Source organism: Oryzias latipes, chromosome 14, assembly GCF_053564925.1.
Source record: "Oryzias latipes strain Hd-rR chromosome 14, Olatipes_Hd-rR_3.1".
Taxonomy (NCBI): Eukaryota; Metazoa; Chordata; class Actinopteri; order Beloniformes; family Adrianichthyidae; genus Oryzias; species Oryzias latipes.
The window spans coordinates 24265661-24283367 of record NC_136250.1 but is presented as its reverse complement, the minus strand read 5'-3'; the positions used below and the strand labels follow the sequence as shown (position 1 = coordinate 24283367).

General features: G+C 46.6%; 1 protein-coding gene across 1 annotated transcript; it reads left to right on the top strand.

The window, feature by feature from the left end:
* The first annotated feature begins 2836 nt into the window (after nt 1-2836).
* On the top strand, nt 2837-9468 carry pwwp2a (PWWP domain containing 2A). Its single transcript, XM_004076730.5, has 2 exons — nt 2837-3724; nt 6897-9468. Exons 1-2 carry the CDS (start codon nt 2955-2957, stop codon nt 8674-8676), a joined length of 2550 nt encoding a protein of 849 aa, XP_004076778.1. The 5' UTR covers nt 2837-2954; the 3' UTR covers nt 8677-9468.
* Nucleotides 9469-17707: the final 8239 nt, after the last annotated feature.

Below are 17707 nucleotides of genomic sequence, written 5' to 3'. Positions count from 1 at the left end.
CCCATTATTTAGCCCCTCCCCTCCATAATGCTTGTTCAGGTGAATACAAAGAACTGTTCTTACCATAATTTTAGCAGTAAAGTTAGTTAGCCCTCAACACAGAGGGCTACCATGTGAAAAAAAAAATCAATCCATTTTTAGTACTTTAATCTTGTTATTTTTTACGTTTACATTTTTTGTGACTAAATGATACCCAGTGCAATTCGTTGTCATGGTAACAGCTTCAGAGCCAGCACCAATCTCACTCAGAAGCAGCAGAGGTAAGAGGTGTCAATTCTGAAGGTTATGAGAAGTTAGACAAAGCATCATTTCAGAGGGAAAGTTCATCTCTTACTGCTTGTTTTTATCCAGATAATAAAGCAAAAGTTTGTTTCAAAGAACCAAAGTCCAAAAATAAATAGTTCAAATTCTCATCTTGTATTATCTTTTTCTTAGATTCTTAAAAAATTATAAAAATAAACACACTATAAAAATCGTTCATATCTTTCTTACTGACCTGCTGTGATGAACTGTGTATATCAGCCTATGTTCCAAGTTTCTGTCGTTCCGGCCACCCAGTGGAGTTTAGGACATAGAACATTTGGGCCATGTGACCAGAACATATTTTTTAGGTGTACATTATCACTGTGGATTGCCATGTTTTATACCATGGTCCGGGTGAATACTCGATTCTGATTGGCTGCTGGGTGTGCGTTAAAACCTTATTATTTTACTTTATTACTTTATTTAAATGTTAAGCTTAAATGTTTTATATCACTGTGCCGGCTTCTTTAAAACAACCTTTTGCTTCATCATTTGGACAACAACAAGCGGTAAGAGGTGAACTTTCTCTCTGAACTAACGCTTTATTCAACCCATCGGAAATATCAGCATAGATATATATTACCTAATCTTGACTGCAGCGGTGGTGCGGCGCGAGGTGGACTATTTGTTAGAAAAGCAATCCAAATTGGGAAAAAAACAAGAATTAAGGACTAAAAACTGGTTAATATGTATTGCTTTTGTATGTGACCATGGTATAAACGGGTTAATGGCCTTCGAAGTGTGCGTTTATTACTTTTTAACGCACTTCGCGGAAGCAACCGTCCTTTCAGGCTTCCACGGCGTGCGTTAAAAAGTTATAACGCACATTTCGTCAGACATTAACCCTCACTCAATCTACACTTTGCAGTCCATCAAAATCTGGTATAACCAAAGGTCAAATCTACTTTCATCGAGTTGTCTTATGCATATTTTGATGTACAGCTAATTATTTTGATTTTAACTAAAGATTTTAAAAAACTAACACGAAAACTAGATCAAACATTTCTTCACAAGAAAAAGTGTAACATTAATGACTGAAATAACTTGACTTATGTCCAATCATTAATTGACTGTACATGTGGACAAAAAGAAAACACGCAAACTGAGCAAAACATTTCACTTCCACAATCAATCCTTCCAGACTTATTTAGGTGGAGATTGATAGACTTGCAGAATTACACACCAACACATGCACGTTTGTGAAGGTGGCATTTTTCCAGAGATAATAGAAAAACTCATTTCTCACGTCTTAATTGGTACAGACATTTCCAAGCTTTTTTCTTCTCCTGCAGCAACCTCTCCAGGGGAATGCTGATTAACTTTCCTTTAAGTTCTAGTACTACCGACAGCACCTCCCCGCATCCCTTCACAGATCCATCATCTGACACTTCTCAGCTCTTTGGAGAACAAGATCATTCCGTCAGGTTCCATCTGCCCTCCTGTTACTGGCTGAGCATAACTACGTACTCATGGAGCTGGTCTGCAAAGGCCTCAAGAGCATAGAGAGAGATCCATTGTGAGGAAAGGAAGAGCCGCAAACAGCAGAGAACCCAGCCCACCATGGACTACACTTGCAGCAAATGCGGCAGGCGCTGCAGCTCCTGCATTTGCTTATTCAGCCACAGTCAGCACTGCTGCCCAACAACAAATTGCAGACTCCAAACTACAGACAGAAGGATGCCAGGTTTGGACAGAATGAGTGTGACGTCACTCATAGAAAACGGCTTACTTCTGGTTCCAATGAAATGAAGTCAATTCAGTTGCCATTTTCCACCGCGTGACGTCAGTAAGCAGTTACACGTCAATCTGGGTCAACATTTCTATGGCAACCACTCTTGCCAATCAGGTGTGAGCTTGTTGAAAGGCCACACCCCTAATGCTGAAAGCGGGCTCAGGAGACTCTTTCAATCAAACATTTTGAATGTTTGACATGGGACCACGTACTTTTATTGAAGCATCTGATTGATCGGTTTACAACTTGAAAAACTTGCATTGCAGAAAAAACAGAAGATTGACAAAAACATGTTATAAAAGGTAGCAGAGCAAGAATGGTTACGAATGAGTAATACCTGTTAATTTCTCAATAGATCTCATGTTTTGCTTCTTCGGGCTGTGCGGTTTCGCATCCAATGTGTCAAAATAAATGAACGTTACTTTTTTATTTTTTTAGAGGCCATTTAAACATTCTGGTTTGATAAATGTAGCAGCATGTCACTGGTATAAGTCCCAGTACTGGCAGAATGAACACAGAGTGGGACAGACACCCAGCATTGTTTTCTCCACCATTGTTTCTTTTATTGTCAAAGTACCCAATTCTACTTTGATCAGTATGCTCTATCAAAAGGAAGGTGTTTTTTTATCGCATAGTAACATAATTGGAGAATACTGCAATCCTCTGCTCATGACGTCACCGATCAAAGTGCTAATCAAAGATGCATTGATCTTCACGCACAATGTTTTTGTTTGCTAAAGACTGACGCCTCCCGATGGATCTGACGGCACACAGAATCCAACAAGGGGCCAATCAGAGACTGCAGTTTGCGTCGTCTCTGTTGATTGACAGTCCCTGCAGCCAATGGGAGTGCTGCTAGGCCTCTGGCCGCGGAGCAGGGGGGCGGGTGCTGCGGCGTTCCGCAGCACAGCGGAAGAAAATGGCGGCCGCGGCTGCAGAGCCCGGAGCGGCGGTTTCTGCGGTGGACTCGGAAGCTCCTTCAGAACCGGGCCCGGATGGCCAGGGATACGCTCAAGTCCCCTCCGGGCCCGACGCTTTGCAGGAATCTGAAGCGGCTAGCTGGCGCGAAGAGAGCGGAGCAGACGGAGAGGCCCGCCATGTCAGGCCGGAGCTCGAGCCTGCCAGTCCCATCAGAGAAGCCGCGCTGGAGCGGCTCTGCCCCGGACTGCCGGGGGACCCAGAGGCCGGCGGCAAATACCGCGGAACCCCGACGGACCCGCAGCTGTACGCCGTGTTTCTGCATTCCTTCCCGGTGCCACCCTCTGTCACCGAGGCCGGCCTTTCTCTAGACGAACCGGCCGAACCCACCACAAATGTGACGACGGACCGGGCCGAACCTGCAGACCGAGACCGGAGCTACACGGCTCTCATCCAGGCCGAGCCCCGGCCTGAGCCGACGGAGGAGATGACGAGCGGCCCGGAGCCTCAGCCTGCTGGGGGCCGCGGCCTCTCCGACCCCTCCCCACCCTGCTGGTCCCCGAAGAGGCGCCCTCCGCCGGACCTGGTGAAGCTGGAAGAGCCGCCTCGAGCAGACTCTCCATCAGCCTCCACGCTGGCCTCTGTTCTGGACCTCAGTCCCGGTTCCGAGGTTCGGGTTTCTCTGGACCACGTCATCGATGACGCGCTGGTGGTGTCCTTCCGGCAGGGAGAGAAGGTGTTCTCGGGGGTTCTGATGGACGTGTCTAAAAGGTAAACTCCCACTTCTCAGGTTATGGGTCAGAACCAACACCGCAGTTCCAAGCGCAAACTCTCAGAATGCGAACCAGGACCTGCTGGGCAGAACATCTGGACCACAAGTGTAAATTCAGAAGTTCTGCTAGAACACGGATATGTTACTGATGATCCCAATCCTGAGTTCTGCGGAAGCTTGGATCAGGAGACGGCCTTGAATAACTTCATAATAGTTCAAAGTGTCATCAAATGCTTTAGGACCTCGTAGGTACATTGATTCATATAGTTAATAGTTTTATTTCATTTCAAATCTATTCATGTACATAAATATAATTTCTACGGTGGCCCTGAAGTCCAAATCCCACCATCAAATCACTCAATGCAATGATGTGAAAGACCACAATAAAAAATAATAAAGCAATAAATATTTTAGAATTAAAATTAAACGAAAAATAAAGAAACAAAATTAAATAATACCAAATTAAAATCCAATGTTTTGGGGGAAAAAAGTCATTTCCAGAAAATAAAATGAAATGCTGAAAAAGCAAAACACAATAAGTACTATGGGATGTTGCTGATTGGATGATGATGTTTAATTTTTGACGTTTCAGGTTTTTTGAAATGCATCTTTGCATACTAAGAGTTTTATGATTAGGACAGAGCAGATTCAGCGTCGCTTTATGCCAAATAAGTTTTGGTTGAAATGATGGACAGTAGTGGTGTAACGATTCATTTGAAACAATCCGATCCTCTGACCTACAATGGATTCAGGACATCTTTACCCAAAACTTCAACCAGTGTGACTCACAGAGAAATACCTGCTACTGAACAGAGCAGATGTTCCAGATACTGGGTTCCTTTGATTTCTTTAATATCCGTAAGTGTACATTAAATTTGCAACAACCAAGTAAACAAGAATGAATGTCAAATCCATTCACATTTTAGTTTCCTAAAGTTCAGTCCACTGTTGTTCTTCCACATCCAAATGATCCAAAGGGAACATTCTTAGAACCTTCTAGCACACTGTATGGTCACATGACTTTCTAAATTCAAAGTGTTGAACTCATTGGACTGGAATGATGGTCGATCAGTTTTTGCTGACATCACATGTGTGTTGTTTTTACGTTATACTAAAACAAACCTACCATGTCTCAATCCAAATGGTGTTTTCCAGTGTAGATATCATCGATTTGGTTCACTTTGAAATGATTGGGTGATGGTAGAGGTTTACTGGATTAACAATACAGACAGAACCATCTGGTTGGATTGTAGGAAAAGAAATCGACTCATCTATTGTGTAGGTTACACCCCTACAGGGCAGACATTGTCATCCAACCAGCAATATCCCATAGTACCTACCTGTTCCAAGTTCTGATTGTTTCCCATTTTTTTAACATTTTGATTTCTGGAAATGACTTGTTTTATGAAACGTTTCCTTTTTTGGAATTTTGTTTTGATTTCTTTCTAAAATGTAAATTTGTTTTTTCTTTTTGTCGTTGTGGTCTTTAATTTATTTTCGTGTTGAGTGATTTGCACTCCAGGGCCTTGGAGGCACTTTAACGTTGGGAGTTGGGTCATCTAGACCCACTAGACAGTGCTCTGAACCTTTTTTCTTCAATGATTTGTGATCTTCACTGGTGTCCATGGATTACATGAAATCCTCTTCACCATTATCCACCTTTGTCATGGTAGGGATAATGTAAGGGTGGGGTCATGTTGACCCCACAAGATAGCACAAGGGTTAAAGACACTAACTAACCGATGAAGCATGTTTTTGCACGTGTGGGAGGAAACCCACACGTGCAATGTCCACACAAAAAGAACCCAGCGGGGATTTGAACCAGGACCTTCTCATCGTGAGGCCAGAAGGCTTGAGAAACCAAGTGACTAATCAAAGGACCGGTGCAGATAAATGATGAGCACAAGCTGTTCTATAGGGAGGAAGTTAAAAACAGGCTGTCCCGTGTTCTTGAATGCAGTTGTACTGCAGTTGTTGGGAACCCACGATGGCGTCCACACCACGGTACCTGGATAAAGTTGACGGTTCTAGTTTGAACCCTCCGGCGTAGCTCCTCTCAGCTCCTGCAGTGTCCGCGGCCACCCGTTCCCTTCTGAAAGTCGTCGCTCCTCCGTGAACAGCTGAAGCTCTGCGAGGACAACACGGCCGCTCTCACAGCCAGGCGCTTCTGAAGACACGGTCCAGATGGGCGCCGACGGCTACGAAACTTCACACCTTTGTCTGCTTTGCTTTCTCGCATGGCGATTGAAGCGGACCAAACCTCCTGGATTAATTGGGGCGTTCTAAAGGCTGTTCATCGGTTACAATCCTGAGACTAAACCATGTAAAGAGCACCTGCACCTCCTCTGATAATAGGATGCAATATTTAATATGTAGGAGGGTGTAGGGAAGGAACCGCACCGTCGGTGGGCGGATTGAGTCCTTCACTGAAAATGATAAATATTCTTTGAGAGTCTTACATCACTCACTCCATTTCTTTCCCAATGTGGGTTCACCCTAAAGCGAACGTGGACCCTCGCCCGCAAAAGGACCAGGTTAGTCCGTCTGGTCTGCACCGGAGTTCAGGTGACCTTTCACCTGCCTAAACGGCCGACTTTCTGAACTAAACCCTGGTGTGAATCAAACACACTTGTGTAAATGCACCTTTAAAATCTGTATTCAGCTTCTACCATCAACCTCTGGAGGCTTTTCCGCTTGTTTACTGTCATCTGTCTGACATGAAGGCGGTAGTACTAATCCTGGCCACCAGAGGGAGCCAACAAACAACAAAGTTGTGTTCATGATGAGAAAGATTGTTGTGAACTTCAGAAAAGGACTCAAATTAATACATTTCATATTTTACTTAAAGAAAAAAAATTATTATTTAAATGTAAATATTAAATGTAAATATTTTTGAAAGTATTGCGGACACTTTAATACAACATTTATCCATAAAGGCTTAACAGACTGCATGCAAATAATAAACATGTATTCGTAATATTAAATGTAAAACCAGAAACGAAGCTTTTGTTCAGGTCTTCAGTTCATCGTCTGATCTGGGCTCAGTCTATTTCCTGGAGTTTTTGTAAATATCCTTGCTGCTCTTCCTTCCTTTTTCCACACAGGCGACTAACTCAGACTGTTTTGTGTTTGTTTGTGTGTGTGTGTCTGTGTGCATGTGTGTGCACGCAGGTTCGGGCCATACGGCATTCCCATCACAGTGTTTCCCCGGCGGGACGACTGCAGCCGTGCTCCTGTCTTTCTGCCGCCATCTCCCAACAACACAGACCCGCCTGCCAAACAGGAAGAAGCTCACGACACAACACCGCCCCCTCCCACTTCTCCTCACACTTTGACCTCCAAACCACCGCCGCTGTTCCAGGAGGGTGCACCTTACCCCCCGCCTTTGTTCATCAGGGACACCTATAACCAGGCTTTACCTCAGCCGCCGCCACGCAAGATCAAAAAGCCAAAACGACGCTACCGCTGCGAGGAGCCCACCTCCATCATGAACGCCATCAAGCTTCGTCCGCGTCAGGTCCTCTGTGAGAAATGCAAAGGTGTGGTTGCATCGGTGGGGCACAGGGAGGTGCGGCGAGGCGCGGTGGACCTGAGGAGTGACGAAGCGTTACGGAGAAAGCGAACAGCCAACGGGCCCATCTCCTCCGAAGTGAAACGTCTGCAGAGCGACGACAAGAGAGCGCGCTCAGACAGGGGCTCGTCCTCAGGGATACACACTGCATCCTCATCTTCCTCCCACCGTGTCTTAAGGGGAGCGGCATCTTCCTCCTCTTCCTCCTCCTCCTCCTCCACTTCTGTTTCTTCGAGCCGCATGCGACTGAAGCTGAACAGTAGCAAAGTTCTGGCAAAAGGTTCCGTTATGGAGTGCTCCAAGGCTCGGCAGGTTCTTCAGAAGCTGGCGAGGAGCTCCCAGCCGGCGCCACATCGACGGCCCAAAGACCAAGACCAGAGTCCGGACCAGAGCCGCAGCAAAGCTGTGACTCGAGCCGCTGCCCTGCAGAATCACAACCAAAAGGTCCACTTCACCCGGCGCCTGCAGCGCCTGAGCGGAGCCGGCTCCAGCGGCCACACGGCGCTGCCCCCCAGAATGCGCCTAAAGCCACAAAGGTATCGTACCGACGAAGGCTCGGCGTCCTGCTCCTCCTCTCTGTCGCCTCAGAACACTCGTTCCTCGCCACCCAAACTGGCCTCAAACCCCACCCTCACACAGAATGCCACACCTCCTACCCTGACAGCTGCTCCCCCGACCCCTCCTCCACCCTCGGAGGTGCAAGGAGCCGGAGGAGCAGCGGATGGGAAGGCTGTGGAGGCTCCTCCCCCTTCCTCTTCCTCTTTAGACTCCTCTCCTTTAGAGGGCTTCCCGACAGAACCCGTGGACACCCCCCTTCCAGGGACTCCACCATTACCCTCCTCTCCACCCACCCCGACACATGACCCGTTCCCTGGCCCGTTTGTGCCCCGTGACCCTGCAGCGCCCCCTCCTGTTCCCCCTGTTAAGGCAGAAGGTGAGGAGGAGGAGGAGCAGGAGGAGAGTGGTGACCTCAAAAGGCGTCATAAGTCGCCCACACAGCCCCCGCCTCCATCTTCGTTTTTTTCCAAGTCTGTGTCCAAGTGTGTGCTGCCCGACGGCAGAACCGTGTGCGTCGGCGACATCGTGTGGGCCAAGATCTACGGCTTTCCGTGGTGGCCGGCGCGCGTTCTCGGCATCACGGTGTCCCGGCGCGGCGACACGGGCATGGCGGTCCGGCAGGAGGCAAGGGTGTCGTGGTTTGGCTCGCCCACCACCTCCTTCCTGCCCATCACCCAGCTCTCCCCTTTCCTGGAGACCTTCCAGTCCCGCTTTGACAGGAAGAGGAAGGGGCCGTACCGCCGTGCCATCGCCGAGGCCGCCAGCGCTGCCAAGCAGCTGACGCCCGAGGTACGCGCGCTGCTAACACAGTTCGAGACGTAGCATTAGCTGTGCCCGGCTCCCACCCATCTCCACCAAATCGATGCCCCGCCCCTTCTGCCCTCAGTGGGAGGAGCTGATTTTAGACTGATAATTGTGAGTCAGTATTCAAGAGTGAAGGCGAAGCTTCTGGTCGCAGCATTTCCGCTCGGCTAGGCGCTGCCTTTCCTCGGTCCTCAAAGCAAATCTTCACGGGTGTTGGACCAACCTTCAGGTCCGCGTGTGTTGTAGACCCGATCAGAGGACGGAGTTCTGCCCTCTACGGCCCGGTTAGCAGCGTGAATGCTGGGAAACCCCGCCGTGTTCCGGTTCTGTTGGGCTTTCGGAGGAGCCACTGAAACTTTTGTTCTGTTGAAGCACAAAAGGACCGACTGTGAAACGTAGTGCTGTGGTCCAGAACCGGCTCACGAAGGCCTGCGCGCCTGGACCCAGTCAGACCGTCTCTTAAATCCCAGACTTCTCAATTCTCTGATCAGATTTTGTACTTGTAGGTTTTTAGTTTTCCCTTTTTGGTCGTTTAAACCAGACTCAACATCCTCAGATGTTTTGTGAAGACAGTGCAGCCAAAGTCTAGGTCTTTGGTTAGAGAGCCCCGCCCCCCGGTCTCTGGACAGGTAGGACACTGACTGCTGCACAGGTCAGCTGTGACTGTGATGCTGACGCTGCATTTGACCTTTGCTGTGTGTTCTTGGAGCTGTTGGACTCTTTTTACCATCTGTTTGCAGATCAGAGAGTCTGAAAGAGTGTACATGTTTTTCTCCTGTTTCAAATCTGTTAATAAACTATCAAACTGTTCTTTCGTCATCGTCGTCATTTTCCCTCTTCTGTGATGTTCCACTGTGAGAGTGCCGCCTTGCTCAGCGGCATGCTGGCTGCAGACATTAGATTTTCTCACCTGCAAACAGATTTTTGGTAAAATGGTCTGCGGAGCTGCTTTTTACCAGAAAGCGCGGCAGGGGCGGACTCGGTTTTCCCAGCTGCTGCGCAGCGACTCTGGTGGAAGCACCTCTCTGCTCCACAGTGGAAAAACTGAACACAGCTTCTTGAAAATCTGCTGACAGGTCAGAGAGGTGCAGGTGGGCATCTGTCTGCAGAGCAGCATCCGTCCTGTTTCAGACGCTCTAGTTCAGTTCTCCCAAGAGGGATACATTCAGGAAAGTAGTGGCGGCTAATCAGAAGTGAAGGGATTTAATTTGATCATGTTAAACTAAAAATAGGTCATTTCCTAAAGCTGATCCTTGCGGAGCACCGTCCTGCCTGTTCAGGGTTTTCCTGCTCAAACCGGTTCAGCTTAAATTGACCCCTTATGGTTACCAGGGCTACTGAACATTACTGCTATCAACCAAAACCCAGGCTCAGGAGAAGCAGCAGGACCTAGCTGTAAAGCTGGTGAAGGATGAAGATGGAGACCAGCAGCAGCCGGTTATTGGAAAGAAGCTACCTTTCAGGCGTGTGTAGGCCGTGGCCCCTCGGAACAGGCGCTCCGTTTTCGGGAGGGGAAACCATTTTTACTCGCTGAAGTCCATTCGAGTCAGCGGTGGAGGAACCTTGAGCGCCAGCAGCAGCAAAGACAAATGTAAGTGATCGTCCTTTTATCTGTTCCATCAGAGTTTTAGACAACAGAAGCTTAGCAGAGCTTAGTTTAGTTTAGGGGGCATGGGGAGGGTGACCTTTAACCCCTTGATGCCCAAATTTATTTTCAGCTATAAAATAAGTCACATTTTTTGCTCTTAAGGAGACGCTGAATTAGGTTTATTTTGGAGCTGAAGTGGTCCGCTGCCTGTTTGCACCGGTAGGCGTGAAGGGGGGGTTAACGGATGGAAGGTCTGCTCTCAGACGGTTTGGGTCGGTTCCTGTCCTGACGGCCTCAGGTCTTCACGTCTTTCCTCTGCACTGTGTTCTGGATGGAGCCCCGCAGACGACGGTCAGACAGGAGTTTCACTCCGTTCCCTTTGACCGTGACAGACGTTCCTCACAGCCGTGTTCAGCTGTGGGGTTGCAGGTTTCAGTCCCAGCGGGACCGCAGTCGATCCCTGGATCTTTGGACCCTTTAAATAACCCACTGCGATAAAAATGGTGTTTTAAACACGTTTTATCTGTGTGTTTTTTGGATGATGGAGGACATATTGAAAGAACATTTAGCCTAAATAAGCATTTCTAAGTTTTTCATTAAATTGTTGTGAAAAAAGCAGCTTGAAAAATGTCAGATTTGTTATGTAGAAAATACGCTGGGGGGGGGGGGGGCACAGTCTTCCTGCTCTGCTCCATTCTGATGCCTCCACCTGCAGACGTATAGATCCACGAACGTCTTTGTTTTCCTCGTCTGAGCTTCAATCTGGATCTGGATAGCTCCGATATTGCTCGCCATTTTTGTTGCAACAGTAATGTTAGGTTAGGGATATGAGGGGCTGGAAGCTAGCGGGAGACGGTGTAAAAGGAGGGGTCTCAGTAACAAAGAGGGGAAGGGGGGCAGGCTTGCACCTCACCAACAACCCCCCCCCCCCCCCCCCCCCCACAACTCAGGTGAATTTCCCATAAACTCCTGCCGCTCTGCAGAAACTTTGTCCTAGAAAATGACAGGTTTTTTTGATTTGACCGAAAAACAGCATCATCATAATTCAAAGACCGCTAAGCAATTTCCTGTATCTATCTGCATCCGTCTATAGAGTAACTCTTGTAATGGATCAAAAGATGATCGGAGTGGGACTTAAACAATAAGTATGTTTAGCCTGGTGAAGACGCAGCAGTTCAGTTAACTGTTCTCATCCTGTCCAGATTAGAAAAGTCCAAACTGGTACAGAGAGAGCCTCTTTCAAGGTTATTCCTCACATCCACCTAGCTTAGCAATCATGACGTAATGTCCTGAATTGGTTTACAATCAGAGGAAATCGCTGAACACTGAGGTTGTCTCCTTGTTTTCTGCAGGTGCATGAACCCAGATCTACAGAAGACACGGGAGGATCCTCTGGAGATCCGGTGTGACTTTGTCAGATCAGAGTTAAGGGTTTTTATTGGAAATCCTGTCATTGAGTAACCTTTCAGCGCCTCCCTGGCATTCAGATGTAAACCAAAGCGCTTCTGTCAGCAGCTGCAAGAGATTCACTGGACTTTCAGAGCATCAGCAGTTTTCACAAAGACTCATGTTCCATTAACTACAGGTCTGGATCTGCAGCAAAATCATGCTGATCTGTGGGGTTAAAACCCTGAAAATCCAGATAATTCTGCCGCTGAGGCTCTGAAAATACACCAAATGTCACTGAATAAGGTTGGCATGAGGAGGGAGGAGCGTGGATATGTGTCATATGTATTCACCATGACACCAGTGTGAACTGTTTGTGCCGTTTGTCCTCCTAAAGGAGCTGAATAAAGAAAATCAACAAAACAAAGGGACCTCCTGTCATTTTTTGGAACAGGTGGAGGAAGCTTTTTGGTGTGGTGTATGACTATAAAAAAGGAAAGGTGTAGAAGACTGTGGTGTCAGCAGCCATGATGTGGGTTTAGAGACTCTGCTGCAGACATGAAGAAGCCGAGGTTCTCTTTAAGAGACCAGGATGGATAAGAGAAGGAATGAATCCATCAGAGGAACAGCTCATGGTAGATGGAGATAAATGCAGATGTAAACGAGTATTTCTCTGTCTCTCTGCAGCACAACCCTGAAGAGCTGCTGACACTGGGAATCCTGTGAACTGATTGGCTGAGAGGGCGTAAGCGGGGTCAAAGCAGCCAGAGAACGGCGCCGTTGGACGTCAGTCACTGAGTGTGCAAATTTATATTTTTAAGAACAGAGTTATTGCAAGACGACCTGTTTGTGTTGCCATAAATCCCGGGTTTAAAAAAGTGATTCCACGGGTCGTCTGTGCGTCCTCCAATCAGCGGTTACGTTAACCAATCATCCAATGATCACTCAAGAAGTGTGGCTTTACAGACGCTGCAGTTTCTGAGTCCGACTCAAAATGAAGAGGCTCGGCCTTGTTTCCCTAACTCTCAGGTGTGACAGGTGTCACCATCTGGTTCTGCAAGGCAGGTCAAAGGATTGTCGCCTTTTCTTTCCCTGGAAACTCCTGGAAGCAGCTGAGGAAGCTGTGGGCCATCCATCATTAGATGGTGGTCCGAGTCTGAAGAGGCGTGTCCGTCCTCCAAAGCCGTCCATAGCACAGAGTCATTGCCCTTTGATCCTGCTGTGCGTTGATGTGTCCTTGGGCAAGGCACTGAACCCCACGTTGCTCCTGGTGGCTTGGGTAGCACCTTGCACGGCAGCTCAGCCACCGTTAGTGTGAATAGTTGAAAATAGTTTGATTTGTAAATCGCTATGGACTAAGAATGAACTCGACAGGTTCTAATGATGTTCTAGCGGTTGGGGCGGGGCTTAAAGTCCACCTGGACTCTCTGCTTTTACAGAAAACATCCACTCTCTCAGAAATTCATCATATTAGAGATGCATTTGGGTTTTAGTTGGTTTGTTTGCTTGTTCTCAGCGGCAGGAAGTGGGGAGGTGACGGACTGGGTTGTTTGCTTTTGTGTGTGTGTTTGTGCGTGTGTGTGGAGGAGGAATTGTCTCTGCTTGAAATGAATGATAGCTTTTCAAATGTTTGCCTTTAGATTTTTAACAGAAAGAGATGAAAATATATGAACTATAATGAAACAGAAGAGAAATGGATGCAGGTGTGAAGCGGGTTCCTGCTGGGTTCCAGGCAGTGATGAATGGTACCTGCTGCAGGTTTAGCCCTTGTGCCATCATGTGGGGTCTAGAGCAGTGTTTTTCAACCAGTGTGCTGCGGCACACTACTGTGCCGTGGGAAATTGCCCTCATTAAACTGATCCAACAACATTTCCCATCCCCAGGATATCAGCTCTGTCTTCATCCAAACAGGCCCTGATAAAACACTGAGAAGTTAGGGATATGAAAGATCGTAAAATACTTCTGATTCTGCTCATAAAGTCTCTCAGTTCTAACAAAAATACCAGCTAAAGCTCGTCTTTAGCGGTGTAGCTTTCCACAGAATCCGATGTCAGACCGTGGAACAAGTGAACAAAACAATGAAGCTCAGAGACGGTTGTCTTTCTGCGTTCTGCGGATTTTTCTCCCATGATGCATTGGGTTAAAGTGAAAACGTCTCACCGCACAATGAGTCTCTCCTCTTAACGTCTTAAAACAACAACGAACACAAATCAAACAGTTTTTAAATCTTTTAACTTAACTTCTAATACATCTTTTAGAAAAAACAGCTACAGCTTCCAGCTTTTTCTGCCACAAATATCACAAAAATGCACATGAGATTATGGGGGGGGGCTGTAGATCAATACAGACTATGAGTTTCTCCTGGTGTGCCGCGGGATTTTTTTCAAGGTTAAAGTGTGCCGTGGCTCAAAAAAGGTTGAAAAACACTGGTCTAGATGACCCCACAAGACAAGAGCGCTGAACCTCTTCACCTTTATCCACCTTTGTCATGGTAGGGATAACACGCCAATGTAAGATAGCACAAGGATTAGGTGAACTTTCTAAGGGGAGCCCCTGCTTCCTCTGGTGTGAAACCCTCTGTCTGTAAAACAGAGACACAAAGCTACATTTCTCTTCCTTATTTATTTTCCTAGTCAGCTTTAACATCTAATGTGGTCAGAATTTTTTGCAATACAATAAAAAAACTCACCATTAGGTCCCAAAGGCAGCCATCTTGAGCAGGATGTAGGAGGAGGCGTGTCTCACCAGCTGCCTTTTCATAGGTTGAGTAGAAGGCGGGTCTTCGTGTTTAATGAAACTTTTAAAGCTATAAGTTGTCAAATGTGTTATCTGCAAATGTCATCTTTTTTTAATTATAAAAATGTAATGTGGGTAAAGCATTGCAATATTTTAAGTAAATATCATAAATGTATTTAAATCTGAAGCTTTATTTTCTCAGTTGTCAGCAGGTGTGGACAATGGTGGTGATGAGATGAGATGATATTCATGTATTCATGTTATTTCTGAAGCTTCTCATCCACTTTAAAATAAAACGTCCTGTTTGGCCTCTCAGCTCTGCCCTTTTGCTTCCTTTATTTCTGGAGTGGAACGCAGGCAGCGGGTCTGGCTGTGCTCAGGTGGCTCTGACAGGTCAGTCGCTGACTTCCTACTCTTTCAAAAGCAAAATTTTCCATCATGCAGATTTGGGTTTGAATGTCTGTTAAATGTCACACACCTGAGTGAGGAAAATGGTGTGGCTTACCCATGGGGGAGCTGCAGTCAGGAATCATTTAGCTAAACAATCATCCATCTTCAGAACCCCCTTTTAGGGTCACACGGTTGCTGGAGCCAACCCCGCTACTATTGGGTGAAGGCGGGTTACACACTCACATGCATGTCCAAAGCCACCAATTGACCTAAAAAGCTTGTTTTTGTAGTGTGGGAGGAAACTGGAGAAAACCAGAGAACATGCGAACTGTGAAGAAACATCCCAGCCAGGATTTGAACCGTAACCTTCTCACTGAGGCGAGGGTGCTAACCACTGCACCACAATGCAGCTGCAATAATGTTCTCCAAGTAACACCCAGCTGTCATGGATGAGGTCTTCAGGTGGACACCTTCTTAATAACCAGCAGACGTTGGCTTTGGCCCACTCCAGATCGGAATCTCAGCATTCCAGCGTCCCGGAATCTTCCCCCTGCTTCTCTGACTCTCGCCTGGATCCTGACTACCCATCTCTCCTCTGATAATCTCATGCCTGTTATTGACCCCTGCATGCCTGACCCTGATTTAGCTTTATGAACTTTTAGCTGAGCTAATAAACCTGCTGCAGTTGGAACCAGCCATCTTCCTGTTCTTGTGACGGGTAGGGACATAAAACCATCCTCCCAGGGACAAAAATATCTCTCCCAGCTAAAATCGAATGCAATCTCAAATTCGTGGTTTGTAGAGATTACCCACAGCATGTGGACAGGGTGTTGCTCGACCCAAGGAACCAACTCACAGAGGGCTTAACCCCCATCCCCACATCAGCTGCTGGGCCCTCAAAGAAGGGACAGGGGCAGACAAGAGATAATTGGTGACTGACCTCCTTGTACTGCGCTACAGGATTTTTTGGTGAGTTGCAGTTTATAATGACACCTGTTGTTTGTAGGCCTGCACGTCTAATGTGCAATTGAAAACAGAGGCAAAAATGTGTAGCACACATACAGCCCAAAAAGCATGGAGGTCACTTTAACTTCCAGCCCTCTCACTCAAGGTTTTCACCCCAAAACTATGAAGGTATTAATGTTCCAAAATGGATGAGCTTGTAGATTTGATTTGAGAACTTGTAATACAGAATGTGAAAACTTGTGCATCAAAAATCGGCATCTGTGTGTAAAAATCTTCTGCTGTGAACTGACAAATTTCCATTTGCATGTGTTTATTTAGAGTTACAACTTCAAATCTGTGATTACAACTGCTCAAATGTGCTTCTGCGTGTGCTCGAATCTGCTGGCGCAAATCACAAGTGCGCTACAGCTGCGCTCTGAATTCTGACACATTCCTTGCGAGAAATTTGTGTCAAAAGTGATCTGTGTCCGATAATGGAACAAGGGGGGGAGGGAGGGTTAGAGGAGGCGGAATCAACCAATCAGAGTGCAGGACTTGGAGGACTTGGTATAGTTAGAAAGATCTTCACAGATTCGGACTTCCTGCTTCAATAATTCTTCCGATAATCGTTAAAATGTGACAGAGTATCTCAATCATTTTGTATTAACACGGAGAGTGAACTACAAATACATTTCTAAAGAAAAATGTCATTTTTTTCCCTGCAATTTAATGAGAAATGATCTCTTCGTGCTTTAAATGAAGACAGACAGCTAGACGGCTGCCAACAGGAAAATCATCTTTGTTGTAGCAGGACAATAGGGCCAGGGCTATTGAGCATCTTTATTATAAATCAGATGGATTAACATTTGAAAACATGTATTAGAAACCATACTGGGTCTGTGACACCGCGCTATGCCGGCGGCCAGCCGCCGAACTCCCCGCCTCTTTGGAAGCACCACCATCAGGGTGCACGTCACCATGGGGGAGCAGACTCTCTTTGAGCAAAGAGCTGCACATCAGCAGCGAAGGTCCCCAGGCATCCCAGGCGTTTGTCGTCGTCGCTACGGTGACGAGACTCCAGCTGCTGTCGGATCCGTTACGTCGAACCCTCCTCCTCCCCAAAGCAAAGCTCTGCTGTCAGCGCTGACAGGTCTCGCAGCTGAATCCCTTTTGGCAACACTGGGTTGCTGGAGCCTATCCCATGTACTGTTGGGTGAAAGCGGGGTACACCCTGGACAGGTCCCCAGTCTGTTGCAGGGCCAGAAACATTTCCATTCCCAAGTTCATAAAAGATTATTTATAAATTTAGAAGTCATGCTGAATGGAGAATGTCACGGGTAAATGAAACTCTCCCAGTAGGCAAAAGCTGTTTCCAGGGAAACTAATCAGCAGGTGAATGAGCAGTATGCATAGTTTTTATTTCTTATCCTTTTCATAAGATGATGTCTCTGTGAGGGCAGACTCACAGGAGCTGATGGATAATCTACAGGTTCAAACTCATATGCAAAACTTAAGAGACCATAAAAATGTTTGTACTGTACAAGGGGACTCTTTACTTCAATTGCTCAAATTTGAGACCAGAGGAATTTAATTAACAGTTGTAATCCCAAAAGGAAGCAGGAAGAAGGCAAAGAGTAGCATGTTTCATGTATATTTAAATAAGTTCAAGCTGTTTCTCAGAACTAGAGTCATTATTTTCACTATAATTTGCTTTAATATTCCTTTGAATTACTGCTTTTTTTACTTGTGTATGTCATTTGGAAGAAATGCCAATCTTTATAGGTACCGTTTTTGAGCTGCACACACTCTTGTCCTTACATGTCCTTAACGGTCAATACACCAGCATCCCATAGAGGGACAGATCACTTGTCTGTGTTTTTGGTTACAGCAATGATGTGATTTCTACTACCTCATTGGTAAGCATTGCTGCATAGACGCACCTCAGCAGGTGACACGTATGTCACGTGCATGTGCAGTGACAGCAGAACTGTCTGAGCACTGACA

Excerpts from the sequence above, each read along its gene's own strand:
- pwwp2a (XM_004076730.5), top strand. The coding sequence starts at position 2,955 with ATGGCGGCCGCGGCTGCAGAGCCCGGAGCGGCGGTTTCTGCGGTGGAC. Across the intron at positions 3,725-6,896 it reads CTGATGGACGTGTCTAAAAG|GTTCGGGCCATACGGCATTC; the intron begins GTAAACTCCCAC and ends GTGTGCACGCAG.